We start from the raw sequence: 16,431 nt of genomic DNA, 5'->3' as shown, positions 1-16,431 counted from the left end.
CCATAAAATCCACTTCGGACCACTGATTGACTGACTGCGTACTTCATGCTAAAGCTTGGAGTGAAGGAGACATGATAAGACAATAAGTCATGGAATCCAGACCCTCTAAAATCATGCGAAACCCTAGGAAAATTGTCGAAGAGCTTAATTTTATGTATGCCACAGCGTTGTCAACTGTCTTTACGCCTCTACTTTTTGGAAAAATTTGGGGTAAAAAATGTCATTTTCCGATTAGAAATGAAAAATACCTCGTTACGTCTACAATAAATTTAAATGTGACTACCGGTTTCGGCTGTTACGAAATTGACAAGTACTTAAATATATACTGGTCTATTAATGCATGCTAATATGGAGCCCCTCCACCATGTGCAAGATTCAAGTTTCAATTGAATGTTATTTTCCGATTTTTACCACGTGATGCACCGAGAAACCAATTTTCAGGCCGATCGGAGTACTTTTAATTTTTTGAAAATTTTACCATTCCACTATTTAGTGAATTGCTATATCAACTAAGGAGGGATATGTGGTATTGCGTCATGGGGTTCAACAAAATTGTAATAAATGGCATATTGACAAAAAAAGGCCGATGGCTTGGCTTCCCTGTGGGGAAGAGCCCCCCTAGAGAGCAAAAGCGAATAAATTAAAATAAATGCTATCGGCTATTCACTGTATTGAGTCTGGTCTGCAGTTGTGTGTAATGGGCTGTAACTGTCGACACTGGTCGGCCGTTTCATTGAATTGTACAAGCGATTTTATACCATAAGCGTTTCACACTGTAACGCCAGAATCATACAACTTTAGCTAGCAGTCTAATGGTGTGATTCTCGTGCTCTGTTTTTGTTCATTTTTTGACCGGTAGTAAGTTGGCCGATTTAATTCAATCCTCTAGGTGATCGGTTGTTGCCTGTGAACAGGCGGCAGATTGTTTTCACCAATGGAACTCTAGTCATCGAGAAGGTTCAACCAAGCCAAGACGGAGGCGCATACACCTGTACGGCCTCTTATAAGGGAGGAAGGAAGGCAAGCGGCACGGCTCACGTCAACGTCATGGGTGGGTCTCATCGCCCCTCAAGCCACACCCACTGCCGTTGACATGAAGAGATAATCTTGTCCTGGAATGCATGTTATATTAGCCACCCTTTCACTTGATCCTGACCCACGCATTCCCATACTTAATGCGCAATGCTGGTCTAACTATTGAAAAATACCAATTGACCATAAGATAATATTTCGGTCTTTTCCTGTTCCCTAGTTGCATGAATGTTTGGATACGTTTCCAATGGGTTTTCAATTCCTGGTACAAGTGTCCGTGAAAAGTATCAAAACGTTGACCGTTATGGAGAGCTGAGAAGTGGGTAAAAACCCCGAGAACGTGTTCAGTAATGGTTCATAATTTCGGTTGCTTGAAGTTATTTTTGTCAGTAATCACTTGCCAAAAATTAACATATTCCAATAAAAATAGATATAAAATATTTATCACTGCATGTATAAGTAAATATTCTATGGAGCATTATGAATTTGCTTAGAAGCATGATTTGGCAAATTTGCTGAAAAACGAATTTCTTGATTGCTACAAGAAAATGTTATGAAAAAATAATTTTCTGAATCGTAATTTTGCACGCAGTTGATTAAGACGAAGTTGACGTATTTTATAAGTCCAAGGTGCAGATGAGGTCCATAAAATATCCGTTATCACAATTATGGATTATCACATAGAACATTACTGACTTATTGCTAATTTTGTATTTTTTGGATTTTTATATTTTATTTAATTAATGTCATGGAAATTGGGTATAATTGTATTTTAACTATGAAAATATGGTTTACAGTTATACTTGCTCGTAAAGAGAAGGACAGAGACTTCAATGACTGAGAGCCCGGAACATAATTAGAAAGTTTGACTGAAGAATATATCAACGGAGACAACTGAGTTAAATTGTAAAATAATCATAGACATAGTTCGTTATCATTGATACAGATTTAAATGTCCCAACTGGGTTGCATTACATATTTCATATTAGCTTCATGATACATGTATGAAATCTTTCCTTTTACACTAATCGTTGCATATTTTCTGTCTTCTTTCGCAATTTACGTCGTCCTTTTCGATACTAAAAGGAAAACTAGTTGCCAACGTAATTTTATTTGAGTAGCAACTTTAAATGACCTGATATTTATGTCTGGATAAAAAATTTGATGTGATGTATTGTATCGCATTTTCATTAATATTTTATGGGGATTTAGATCACATGATGCCGTAATTATGAAAACAAGGGAACACATATTATTTTACGTCCAGTTTGAAAATATTTGCACTTCAAATGTGAATGATTTAGTCTAATCACATATGCATTGATCCAGATGGCTTGTTCGGCTTTATTTCATTTTATTTTGTAATATTTTTCGTATTCGCAAAGAAAGCACATTCATGTTGCCAGTGTAAAGGGAATATTTTTGTACATCCCACTTTCATGCAATTTAAGTGCATGATTTTTTAACCGACTGCATAGTTTTAGGCATTTTTGAGCTATTTCTCCATGCTTATTGGGGCTTCATCTATGCAATGATGAAGACAATCCTTTAAGGCTCGGCTGAGAATAAAATTAAAAGAGTTTTATGCTATAATTAGTTACTGATTTGGTATAAATGGTGGTTTTCAGCATGCTTTGTGTGTAATATAATAATACAATCTCTATGATGTGGGCTATCCGCGTTTCCATGAAATTGACTGTAAACTCGTCTGTTCTTTTTAGTAATATACTTTTATGGCCTCAGAATATTTAATTTTTTGATATAAATTTCTGTTATATCTTCTATGACTTTTTTATTTCTATAATTTAGCTTAATAAATTTGAATGATATTTTAATTTTGTGATAATATATAGATATGCTTGTTAATTTTCATGAATGATATTAGCTTAATATTGAATGTAATCCGTACAATATTTTCCTTTTTTGTATTTTGAATTTTAATTGTCGTATTAATTGAAATAATCATGTTTTTAGCAGGTAATAATTATACATTCTTTTAGCTAATTTATTATGTAAGGATGCAATTGAAGTCTATCTCGAATAACATCTTTATTGCTAATCGGGTAATGCTAGGTCCAAGCTGCAAAGCATCTTTCTCAATCAAGATTCATGTTGAATCTATACCATATCCCAGTAATAATCATTATGTCTACTACTTATAATCCAGCCTCAAAGGAAAAAAGTAGTTATGAAGATAATATCACGTAAGACTTCATACTTCAACTGGATCATTATTCTTTTTCTGTATCTAGAAGCATTCATTATTATGGCAATGAAATATTTTGCCACTATAACTTTTAATGCATTGATGGCAATAGCTTTCCTGAATCGGAATACTAAAACCCATTCAAGCTATTTTGTCTTTTATGAAGAAATCGTGTCTGGTTTTTGGACAGGAGAAGATATAATTACACCAAATTTTATGACAAAACTCCGCCATTACCAGATTATCCTTTATTTTTTTTAATTTGGGCGAGTCAAAATACATCAGTATCTTCCCCCGGGGTCATGTCCTAGAGGATGTCATCACAAAATTTGCCGGAGAAACTAATGCCACAATAATATGATATGTGTCACTTATACCTATTACTATAAAAATATTTGCGCTTTTTTTTCATAACAGCACCCTGCTTATATCTTTAGATGCAGACTCGTAAAAGCAAAAGTTATCGGGAGCAAAAAATTGTTGTCTGCAAAGTTTTTAAGAATAATGTACTATTTAAAAAAAATAACTATGGTCGGCCAGGAACATGCGCAATAGGCACTTTTAGGCTTACCTGTTGAAAATTATTTTTTTTCTGGTGTATCTATAGGTGTTGATTAAGTGGCACTTGAATGCTGGCAAAGTTAAGATACCTGGTATACTTGAGATGAATACTTGTACATAAAATCACCGCAAAAGCCTGAAGTCTATGAATGAAATATGACGATAAACTCTATGTATAAATAGACAGAAATAAATAACTTGAAAGCCAAGTTTCTCAACTGTCGTCATTATTGCCATGCTCCATATTATTCTTAAATGCTTTAGAAATGGATGGCTGCTAATGCTAAGAAATTAAGGCTCAACATATAAAATAATACTTTGAATAGGAATTTTATTTTTTACGCCCACATAATTACAGTAGGTCGAAATATGACGTATATTAGCAGCATTATCATGCATTTAATGAGCAAATTGATTGCTTCAGTGATATAAAACTATTTTTTTATTCCCTAGTCTTCAACCATGCCCTTAGTTCCCCATCAATCTCCACAGTTATCAGCTACAATTATCCGTGAAGCTTTATAAAGTGAGGATCATTTTCCGGTAAAAGCAAATCTAATATCTTTTCCTCCATTCAACCAGCCAGTATTTGATAAGGAGATGACGAGCCGTTCTCCAGTTTTTCTTTTTCATCAGCGAATACGCCCGTAGGACGTACTGAACTCCAAAGCTCGTCCGGTGTTAGCTGATTACTCCGTGGATTAGCGTCGGAGCCTTGGTAGTGTGCGGGTTCCACCTGCAGGGGGCACGACTTGGCATTAGTCGACCCGCCCCCCAAGCGTAACCTCCTTTCCCGCCCTCTTCCCAGTGCCCCCCAAGCTGAATCCTTTCAGCGCCCGCTCCGATCTTCACCTCGGCGAACGCGTGGGACTTCAGTGCACGGTCAGTCGGGGTGATCCGCCGCTCTTGATCGAGTGGCTCAAGGACGGTGTGCCACTGCCCTCCTCGGGACCCGACCTGGTCGTCCGCTCCATTGACGAGTTCACCAGCTTAGTGTCCATCGCGGCACTCAGCCCAGCGCACAGCGGCAACTACACTTGCTTGGCCCGGAACGGTGTGGCCCAGGCTTCTCACTCGGCCGCCATCTCCGTGAACGGTAAAAAAGGAAACGGGATGAAGGTGCTAGATTGGTGCCATTGTTTTTTTTTAATCTCACTTTCTCTCTTTGTTTCTCTACTTTGACGGATCTCGTCAATACGTTTGGATGTGTGTATCGCCGCCCACGTGGTCGTACCCTGTCTTCCTGGAATTGACCAGAGATGTCAGGGACGTCGCGCGGGCCACAGGTTTTAAAATGTCCGCTCCCTGACTCACGCGTCAAATATTCCCCTTCCCCTCCCTCCCGATGCCCCATTCAACTCCCTCACCCTCTGACCCGCCCTACCCAACCCCACCTCGTCATTTCCCATCCTCCACTGCTCTTGCTTTTGCAGTTCCCCCGGCCATAACTCCGTTCGCCTTTGGTGAGCTGTCGGAAGGAGAGCGGGTTAAGGTGTCTTGTAGTGTCAAAAGGGGAGACTTACCCCTGAGCATCTCTTGGATGAAGGACTTCCATCCTCTCTCGCATGACCTAGATATCACCGTTAGAGACACAGAAGATTACTCTAGTATTTTGGCTATCTCTAGTGTTACCTCTAGACATAGTGGCAACTACACGTGCGTGGCACGCAACCCTGCCAGGGAGTCCACGCACACGGCAGAGCTGATTGTCACGGGTAACGTATTGCCTGGCACTTTGTGTGAGACCTTGTCGATTACCCAAATACCACACTCACACCCAGCCAATGCTCTCGTTTCCTCTTCAGACCCGATCAAAGTGCACGCGCTGCTTGCAGCCAGCCAAACCTTTCCGGCCGCCTACTGACTCTATTTCCCTCTCAAAGCCCTTTCTTCCCCTTCCAATACTGTGTATGTCTTAATCACGCTACTCGGCGTGCTGACACTGCACTGCACCCAGTAACTACGATTTTTCCATATGCGTATTGCACCAGCATGTATCATACACGTAAACCGGGTGCCTCCAACAGAAAATTTGTGGACCACTTTTCTTGTTTCTGAGCCTATCTTCGCATAGTGTAGCTGGAGCAATTATGACGGGGTAATCATCGATATTTGTCGTTCGCCTCTATTGTCTCTACTTTATATTTTAATATTTAATCTTGATTTAACACGTCGACGGTGATTATTCTTTTTAGGGATCAATTGCCGTCACCAAAATTTGAGAACGCAATATCTACGAATAACTTTGTGTGAAGCGCGATTTCTCGCTGCAATAAGTTGGTGATCAAGCAACAACCTAGTGTTTTACGTAAGATAGTAATAATGTCAATTAGATCCATTTTAAATTTGTGCTTAACCAGCATGTTCTGTGAAGTTTCAAAGCAAAAATCTACCCTTATAGACAGCTGAGATAAGTAATTTTTATTGGATTTACTGTAGGTAATGAAAAATCTACTTTATTTGCGGTAGTTATTCACCGAATGATTTGAAAATACCAGCTCAATAAGAGATTTAAGTCGACAAAAAGCAGATTGAACATGCTACAAGTAATTGCGTATTTGAGTAAGTGATGTTATTTGAATGAGCGATGGTAGTAATTTCCTCTTTATAACTTAGATAGTCGCATTCATCTTTCCACTCAATGCCATGCAAGTAAGAAAATAATATCCCTGAGAGATTTCTTTAGACATGAACTGCGTCTGCTGTTTTCGTCGGCTCTGTGAAAACTTGGGTTTTGTGGCGAATAATACAGTAGTTTTCATTAGTGATAGCCGAATTACTCTTACAATCCTCTTCAAATAGATATCAACCGACACTGAAACTTCTGTAAAAAATTATCATGCCTTTTCTTATCAGCTATCGTTCAGACTTCTTTATGTTGTCGTATTTCCACAGAATTAATACACCATTGTTACAATAGAACGTAAAATTTGTGTTGACCGTTCTCTTACGATCGTCAAGTTGGGTATGACGTTTCAGCTTTTTCTTATATCTTTTTAAGATATGTTCTCAGATGCAAAAAAGAAGGTTCTTAAATTTTCCTGTCGGAGCATCTGGATCTTGAGTCATGCCAGTATTACAGTAGCATGCTTTATTACGTTCATATGATAATTCCTCTTTTGCTAACTTATATTTTCATTTACTTTCCACTTCTGAATATCTCCGTATTTTTTATTTATCTGTCTCTCTCACACCCGCCTCCGTGGATGGCTGCCCGTTCAAAATGTGTACTTCTTCAAGGAGTGCAGGTAACTTTTGCATGCAGTCCGTCTTGTAGCTTTTTCCTAGCTTATTTCATTATTTTTTCCGTACTTTTCTACTTTTACCTTCTTTTTCCATATGCACTTCTTTTTAAAATTATTTACAGTAAATTCTTTATTCATTAACCTAATTTCGTATTTATTCTACCGTTGCTTGTTTTTCCAAATCTTTTGGACTTTACTTCTCGATTTTCTTATCAAAGCTCATTTACTTCCACTACGGACGTCCAAGTAGTAACAGTCACTATTGAGCTACTGAACTTTGTCGCTGACTGGAATGCCGAAACCTGAAACAGCAACCAATGCAAAAATGTAAGGCTTGTACATGCTTTTGGCCAAAATGACTGACCCAAAACACCTTCAAATGTGACGGAAACCCTATTTAGTCTTTATTTCCTTCATTTAAAATAATGTCCGTAAGGTATTTATTCAGGTCATTGACTTATATTGAAGTAATTCATCTACTAATTCAATCAATCATGCTTTCTTTCCTCCTCCTTGAAATTTTGAAAATGCGAGCAAAAATAACCATGTTTTTTTTTCGCATTGCACTTTGAGACTGAAAGGAAGAGGTATATTAATGTTTTACTGAATGACGTCAAAGCTAGAACTCAAAAGTTATTATTTCTATTTAAAGATAATTATTTTACAGTTGACTATATAAGTTCCATCCATTTCAACCAAATGTGCTGTTACATCTTCAGTTATTTCTTTATGAGAATGAGAATTGCTGTCGTCCTTATTGGAGTGGTTTTCCAATTTCCGGCTGAATCGCTTTGTTTCCGTCACATTTTCCGCCTGCACCGGCCCCTCTACCTCCCCACCTACGTAAGCACCGACCTAACCAATCACCTCTTTGCCCCCCCAAACCAATGAGTGCAAGTTAAAATGCCTCGCTCAGGAAACGTCCGTCTTTGTTATCGTGAGAGCACGTCTATTAATTTCCGCTATTTCGCTTCACGATGGGCATTGCTTGATCCACCTAACCTTCTTCTGAACTTACTGTCACGCCACCTATCATCCCACTGCGACCTGTCTTCTATTAGGCAGTGCCGTAAAACTGTATGCCCATCCCCTAATTACTGCATTTGGGATGAAATCCTGGGTGATTGAAATTGTGAAATAAAAATCAAGGAGTATTGAAACGTTAAATTGGTTATTGTAGCTGTAATGTATTTACAAAACATCAAATAAACTGTGCTTATATCAATTGCTTCGCGTTTATAGGGTGCTATCTAAGCGCCTAAAGTTAACTGGTTTCGAAAATACCACTGAATAATTTCTTAAAGTCATATTCTAGCTGTCAAATCTTTATGGCCTGAAGAAACGGGTGCTTACCAATTGCTATCAACTTTTACTCGCGGAATAGGTTTTCATTCCTTGCGCGTAATTGTTTTCATTTTTCGATTTGATCATGAGTCATAAAGATTAATATTTAAATTAGTGATTCATCAGCTGATAAACTCCTTGGCGTTTATTTCTTTCCTTTTGAATCACCTCCAATGTATAAGTAGCCTTCTCACTGCTCACTGCTGTGCACTCAAATACCTAAGAGACAAAATGCCTAGCCTTCATACTCTCTTATCCTCTGTAACTGTCTCTCACTGACGTGTGAAACTTGAACCAACCCTAACATTTACATGCCTATCAAATAAACCCTTGATGATATATATGATATCTATTTGAAGTTTCCACTGATTGAACCCTTGAGTTCATAGCGTAATTACTTTGCAGTGCCACCATCTTGGATCGTCGAACCACAAAACAAAAACGCTGAGTTGGGTCAACAAGTGATGCTTGACTGTCAAGTTGAAGGTTTTCCTAAACCGACCATCTCATGGAAAAGGGCCACGGGTGAGATTGTCTTGCTTTATGAAGTGGGCGTTGCTTTATTTCATAATGTGGGCCATTGATGTCATGTATTTATTTCGATTGGTGTTCATTTTTTTGACAACATAAACGCTATGTCGGTTGAAGGAGAAAAGAGTGGATAATAAAATTTCTATCGCTATTTTTAATTCGATTTACGCTAGTTTATGCTATGTATTTGTATGTATTTTGCTTAGAGCAACAGATTCCTGCAAATTTAGATAAAATTTGGTAGCATCTTGGTTACGCAAAGCTTCATTGGCGCATGTAATTTTATTTTTTGGATGTTTATAGTAAAGTTTTTTTATTAGGCATGTATAAAATTAGGCACCGATTTCCTACGATGATAGTACGATTGTTGAAGGTCCATTCCATTGCTTACCATTTACGAGCAATTTGTTACACCGTCGCTATTTTTCGGTCCAATGGACTATTTCCAATGATAACAGCTACCTAAGCATACAGTAAATCTGCTTATTGGTCTCGAGTCCTGTTTTGTTGTGAACTGATTGGTCTTATTATCAATTGGTAACTTCTGTAATCTCGCAAAAACTCTGGAACTGTTCATCGAAAAAAAATGTTACTTCTTTCCAGGTTACGGGAAACAATTCCAATTGGATTTTAAAAGTATGCATCATGTCACGCAAAAATTAATTTGGCACGTGACTAGATGCATCCTTAGCCCTGAAGCCAATCTTTAGATCATGGTTTTTGGTATTGTGCTTGGGGCTTTACTTGTCAAAGTTTTGATGGAATGTGGTCTTTCTTCGTGAGCTAATCAGTACCATGGTAATTAAACTAGTGTGTAATTTAGGATTAATAAATTAATCGATGTCACATAATAGAAAATTTTATTTCACTCTACTATTTCCATAGCAATTTGGCGACTATTCGTTTCAGATATGAAGCCAGGACAATACCGTGGATTACCTTTCCACGGACAAGGTATTCAGGTTTTCCCAAATGGTTCTCTTTTGCTGGAAGCTGTGCGACAAGAGGATGAAGGGCCTTACTTGTGTGAGGCTGGGAATGGAGTTGGTGTTGGGTTGAGTGCTGTTGTCACGCTCTCTGTTAATGGTAAGCTGACGCCTTCATCCCATACATCTACTACCATGAAACTTTTCAGCTACCTTTTATACAATAAGTCAACATATTAGTAATAGATGTAGTCGTGAATGTTGCCTTATTTCCTGCAAAATTGGAATTGAAAATTAATAAAGTGATATGGGAATGTATCTGACTCATCTCCAGGGTGGTTGTTTTTATCTTCATTATGAACCCAGTATGTAAATATCGATTGCTTTACGGTATGCAATTATTGGTTCTTGAGCTACTACTCTCTCTCATTACAATTTGCTTTCATTTTATTCTGCATGCACTCCGTCCAATTTTACTAAGAGCTAATGAATGTTTTCTTATAATTATTATCCTGCTATGATTGCGATCCATACTAAGTCATTTCTAGTCCATTTCAGATGTGTTTGTGTGGGATAAGGTGAGAAGTGTTAGATGGAATGTCTTGGAGAATATGACGGGGAGATAGCTCGAGGGGGCATGGACAAAAGAAACTCTTGTCCCGGAAGCTAACTATTTTGATTTGTACGTTTTCAAGTGTACATTGGACGTGTAGGTACTTTTTGAAGCGAGATACGTTATAAAAGAAAGATGAGGATCCTTATATTAAAACGTGCCTGTCAAAATAATCCGACGTGTAAGGTAACAGTGAGTCGACGTAAAAGATAACGCCCCGGACACTATGGAAGTAATGGCATTTTATGTGGTTTACCTCTCTACCTTCTATGATTAATGATTTATTAAGGGATGAATTTTCAAGAGCATTGAATGTATTTCTTAGGAAGAGAAAATGTATTTTAAGGAATTCCCTGTAGCACACACTCTCTGAACAGACCATCAAATTAATCTAACATGAATATAGCTTCTATTTATACACGCAACTCCACTGTTGTTTCATCACTTACTCAATGGGTTTTAAGCCTGAGTAACACGGCACTGAATTTAATTAATTCAATGAAACCTTCTAGAAAAGCAGCCTTCATTAATTTTGTGAAAATACGGCCAGCCTACGAGATTGCAAACAAAATAGCCATTTGTCCTCGATTATCATGCTGTAATGGTTAGCAAGCGTTGACTAATTACATTAGCTTTCCACAGTCGTGTTGCGATTTGTAGTTTCTCTTCTTCTTTAAGCTATAATGGGTAAAGATTCTAATGTCTGAAATTTCATAGCAATCAAAAATTCATGATTATGTGAAGCCTTAAATCACCACCGTTGTCATACAGGATGCATAGCGAATAACCAATACCAGGTAGCATGTTAGTTTTTGCACTGGAAGATGTAGTATGTAATTAAGACATAGGGGCGGTTTAATATTGTCTGGTTAATGCTGACCATAAGTAAATGCTGTCCTTAACTTTACCTAGAGGTATTTGAGGGATCCAATTAACTTATGTATTAAATTAAACTTAAAGCTAACCAAAACTTTCAGCCAACGCCAGTTAGAGTTGAAGACTATTTGTTAAAGTTGAAGATCTTTTGTTTGGAACTTACTAGACATTAAAAAACCGGCTCTCAATGGGCATATGGTCTCACGTGTGACAATTGGGTTATCACCCCTTTTACTTGCGTAAATATTTAAATAAACACTTGCAATTTCCCACTATTATAAACTTTTATTACGACCTAGGTTTCGAAGTTACTACATCATATGCAAGGTACAAAATGGTAGTATCAAGGTTAAAAAAAATGAAAAAAACTTTTTCGAACCATGCTACCACCATTTTGTACCTTCAAGATGATGTATTGACATCGGAACCTAGGTCAGAATAAAAGTTTATAATCGTAGAAATCGTGTTCATTTCAGCATTGAAAAATCCACTTCATCACGCTTGGTTCTTCTGATTTTAGTTGCGTAATCGATCGACCGAATGAGTAATGAGAAAGTGCTAAGAATATTGGGAGCAAAGAGAAGTCCTCTAAAAACCGTATGCGTAGGATGAGACAACTTAGTTGGCCACAGTTTGAGACACGATGGCCTTATGAAAACAATAGTAGGACAGGTGGAAGGGAAGAAGGGCAACGTAGTGAGTTACATAGGCCAGATTATAAAAAATGTGAAAGAGTTGAAATACGTTGCTGTGATAAGTCTAGCGGATAGAAGAGAGGAATGAAGACCTGCGTCAAACCAATCTTAGTAGATTGTTGACTTATGATGATGATGATGAAATCTTAACCGTCAACTAATTTGAAATAGACTTCCACGGAATTTGGTACGATTGTTCCATTGTTTTTCTCTCCGATCAGCTCCCGTACACTTCAAAGTTCGCTCCCGGAAAGAGGTGGTGCGGCGCGGTGCGTCGGCCGTGCTGCGTTGCCGCGCCCTTGGGGACGCACCCATAGCCATCGCCTGGCGCCGAGACGACGGCGCTCGAGTGGACATGTTACCGCGCGTCAGGTGGGTGCACGGACCAAGCGAGAGCTTGCTCACTGACATAGAAGTAAGCTATGTCACCACACACCAAACAAAATATCTACGAAGTTTCCCCACAATATCTTAAACTCGTCTTTTGACTGCCCTGAACTCCTCCCTGTTGAATTTTAGAATACCGACTCGTTCCACCCGCTCGCTCTCCCTACTCCACCTTCCTATTCCCAGAATGTCCCTGACCAAGCGCTCGCCTTTATATTGCCTCTCCTCCCTTCTACATTCGCTCCCTCTTTCTATAGATCGTTTTTACCTGTCATGCAAAAAATTCACCGCACAAGTTCTGTCCCATATGTCTGCCAATTGAATGTTATACTCTCCCTACTGGTTAATTCTTTGTTTATTTTTATGTTGTTATTGTATTGTATCTAATTCATGTCATTGTTAAAAATTTCACTGTAAATTGGCGTCACGGCTGTATGTAAAAATTACTTAAACAAATAAAATGCTAACAAGAGCGCACATTTTCTGGAAGCTGAAATATGCTGACGTCCAGTGCGACCACTCCATCAAAGCTTCTGTAACCGCCCACTTGATGCGGCTGAAAAACTTTCGTTATGAAGAGCAAATATCTTCGTAAGAGCAGTAACAGCACTCTTTCCATGACATAATGATCGCACCTTACTCATCGTATATCACAAAGCTCTTTGGATTCGTCCCTTTAAAATATTCCTTGCCTTTATTTGTCAAGAATAAATGAGATTGCTATGTCGAACTGACCGTTTTAATGTAGGTGAATATCCTCACGAAATGTGTAGCGTTGAATATTATTATCCTGCCATTATGGAGCATTTTTGATTATTTGTTTAACAATGGTTACCGATCACAAGGGTTTGAGTTCAAATCCCGATGAAGTGGTGAAAACTTTACTACTAAATATTTACTTTGGTACTTAGTGAAGACTGCCACAAAGCGTACAAAAGTTGAAACGCACGATTCTCCTTAGATGTCTTGTGTGCCTTTTTTTAGGGAAGGCTAACACTGCCACCCCGTTTCCATCGACGCTTTGTTCCATTTTATTAGTAGTTATAGGCACCGTACCTCCTCAATACCTTCGAAATATATCCTTAATATCTTTAGCTACGCTTTAGCTTTTGTACTTAACTTCTCCTTCACAAATTCCACCCGTGTTTTCTTCTTGTGGACCTAGTTCTTGCTTCTTGGGGTGATGTTATATTTTTGAACAGGTCTAGGGAAAACATGTCTCGTATATGACTCGTATAAGATGAAGCGTATCACGCTATTGAATAAAAAGTTTCATATGTAAAGTAATATTTGACATATATGACCCCTGAAATGACACTAACGGATGAATGAGCACCACATTAATTTATTTTACAGTATTTCAATGATTACTCAAAATTACTCACCTGCTTGTTATTTCAGTGCAGTCACGATTGTGTATTTGGATTATTGAGCATTGGCAAATCTGGAATCTGAAAATATTTCTTTTAGCGATGCAGTCTCCACCATATGCCTGAGAATTTTCATTATTCCTCCATAACATTAGTATTTATATTGTACTTGCTGAAAAGGGGAAATTTGGTTGTACCTAGACTTTGATTTCATACTTCAATGAAATCATGGTTAATAGAAGCTATGTTTGATTCATTCACTTTAAAAAAATATCAATATGTAGACAATATTTTAGCGAATAATTTTTCTGAAACTTGCGTTGAGAAACTTTTCATTGAGCTCAAATTTTTGAGTGTTTATGTTATCCAACTGAGCTTTCAAAAAAGTTTTAGTTATCCTAAGCAGTAACAATTGCCCATTGGTGGAAAATTCAATTATTTATAGCAAAAGAGAAAAAAACACGCACATCTGCAATATTCTGTGTTCATCGGAATGGCAATGCCGTTAGTGACTAGTATGTAGTATTTTGGTAATAATTATCTTAAACAATTGAGACAGGGTTTTTTATATGTTGATCAATTTTATTCTCTTCAGTGTGAAGAATACAAGTGTGCCTGAGGGACTCTTCTCTGAGCTAACCATCCAAGAGGCCAAGCGTGAAGACGGTGGAGTATATACTTGCTTGGCTCGCAATGCTTTTGGTCAAGACCAGATGGCTCTTCATTTGCTTGTGCAAGGTAAAAATTCATACTGCACCCTGCATTTCCATTGATTTCTATTATGTTAGCCATGTTGAATTTGCAAAGGTTTTTTGGCAGTTAAATTTCCTGGTACAATTTTGCTTCCATAGACTTCACAGAAAGTTATGAGTCCACTTATTTCTTCTTTCCAATCGAAAAGCTTTATCGTACTAAATGACTTTTTTGAAGCCTTATTTTTGTACAGATTATGAAGGGAAAAATTCAAATTCAAATATTCTGTACTTTTATTTTGAGGAGTAATAAACAATTATTATTATTATTATTAATTTATCACCATTTTCGAAATTTTATTTTATTTCTTTGTCGAGTTTGTTCCCTTACATGGCAGTTTAAAATTTCATTTGTTAAAGTAATAGTTATTGGTTTAAAACCTAATGTTGCCTGTTATCATTATCTCAACTTGAAATTCCTTCTGTTAGTTGTATATTTCCTGGAAATGGAAAAATAGCATACCAATTATGTTTTATAACATAGGGATCCAATTAAGCATGCTTGCCATTATATAGGTTTCGTACCCGGTATCTTTATAAATTCTCTCGTACTAACTTTTATTCAGTGATATACTTGTTTTATGGACATCTCAAGTTAATGAAACAGATATTCAGCAATTTTTCCGTATTCTAGAATATATATTCATATTATTTCACTACCGTAAATTTTGGTTACAGTAGCCTGTAGCCACATACCTGGACCTCTTTTATGCTTGTGTAGATAAACGAGGTAAAGATCAGAATGAATAGAATATTAGTCACATAGTATGGTTCGTTACACAAGATTTATAATTCTCGTTTCTGTTTATTTTTTCCAGATGCTCCATCGATGCCCACGGAGCTGAGGTTAGTGGACGCCGGTAGCCGGCGAGCTTCGCTGTCTTGGACACCACCTCAAGATGGTCATAGTCCCATCACGAGATACGTCGTCCGATATAAAGCCGCAGAAGGCAAGTATAGTCGTTGAATTTCACTCTACGACGGTCGGTCGACGGTTGACGGTCACTCTACGATCTTCGATGGAATAATGGAAAATTTGCGATTTAAGCATCAGACAACCCCGATTGCTGACATTATTTTAGATTAAATATGCCTATCATCAGCAGTTAATGCTCGCATTCGTGCATACTGCCAACAAATCCAAGACATGCTTTTTCTCTCTTCAGTGTATCTTTCATATTTGCTAAATCTCTATCACCCACAATTTGTTTTGGGGTCCAATTGCTAATTTATGAGATTCCATACCTCATAATGTAAACGACAGTGGCAGTGAAAGAAAAAGGGGATTATTTATTTTCCTGCAAGATGATGCTTAATGTTTATTCAATTAACTGAATGCTTCAAGCGTAGAGAAAACAAATTTCCCGTGAAAATGTATGGATTTCCTTTCCATTTTATATTATTATATTTGAATGCGTTGCATTTTTTATACACACGATATTGGTGAAAATCGGTAATAAATGTATAAGGATTGATTTTCACATTATTCATAGGCTTTAATTTACTTTCCTTTCCCACAAACCTTAATGATATTTGCATTATTCATTGTTCACTCGGATTCAAAACTGGTGTTTATGTATCGCTCGTTTATCTGACGTATACACAGCCACGTTCAGGTACTCGTAAATTTTATTCTGCGGTATTTTTATGCCGTCGCAAATTTGTTTCTACCTTCCATGCAGGCCAAATTCCGATGCTTCAAATTTGAGATGCTTTGCCACATTGCAAGTCACTATATGGCGTACAATGTTTCTCTATCATTAATGGTTATTTTCTTATTATCATTAATCAAAAGAATTGAGTGGATTGAAAAGTTTTTCATGTCAATTTTTTAGATCCTCTCAATTTTCCTCAATTATTTTCGGAATAACGTAGGGTAACATGATCCTTGAT

The 16,431-nt window shown here is 37.6% G+C and overlaps 1 protein-coding gene across 3 annotated transcripts in view; it reads left to right on the top strand.

Moving 5' to 3' along the window:
* Positions 1 to 16,431, top strand: part of LOC124171357 (Down syndrome cell adhesion molecule-like protein Dscam2) — a 500,071-nt gene that overhangs the window by 345,862 nt on the left and 137,778 nt on the right. For all 3 annotated transcript variants that reach the window (XM_046550521.1, XM_046550522.1, XM_046550520.1), the window contains 7 exons: positions 890 to 1,051; positions 4,608 to 4,895; positions 8,794 to 8,913; positions 9,829 to 10,005; positions 12,251 to 12,401; positions 14,382 to 14,524; positions 15,357 to 15,488. In XM_046550521.1, the coding sequence (XP_046406477.1) occupies positions 890 to 1,051; positions 4,608 to 4,895; positions 8,794 to 8,913; positions 9,829 to 10,005; positions 12,251 to 12,401; positions 14,382 to 14,524; positions 15,357 to 15,488 (1,173 nt within the window). The remainder of the gene's footprint in view (positions 1 to 889; positions 1,052 to 4,607; positions 4,896 to 8,793; positions 8,914 to 9,828; positions 10,006 to 12,250; positions 12,402 to 14,381; positions 14,525 to 15,356; positions 15,489 to 16,431) is intronic.

Source organism: Ischnura elegans, chromosome X, assembly GCF_921293095.1.
Source record: "Ischnura elegans chromosome X, ioIscEleg1.1, whole genome shotgun sequence".
NCBI lineage: Eukaryota > Metazoa > Arthropoda > Insecta > Odonata > Coenagrionidae > Ischnura > Ischnura elegans.
Note: the sequence above shows the minus strand (reverse complement) of the source record. Positions and strands in the feature narration are given on the sequence as shown.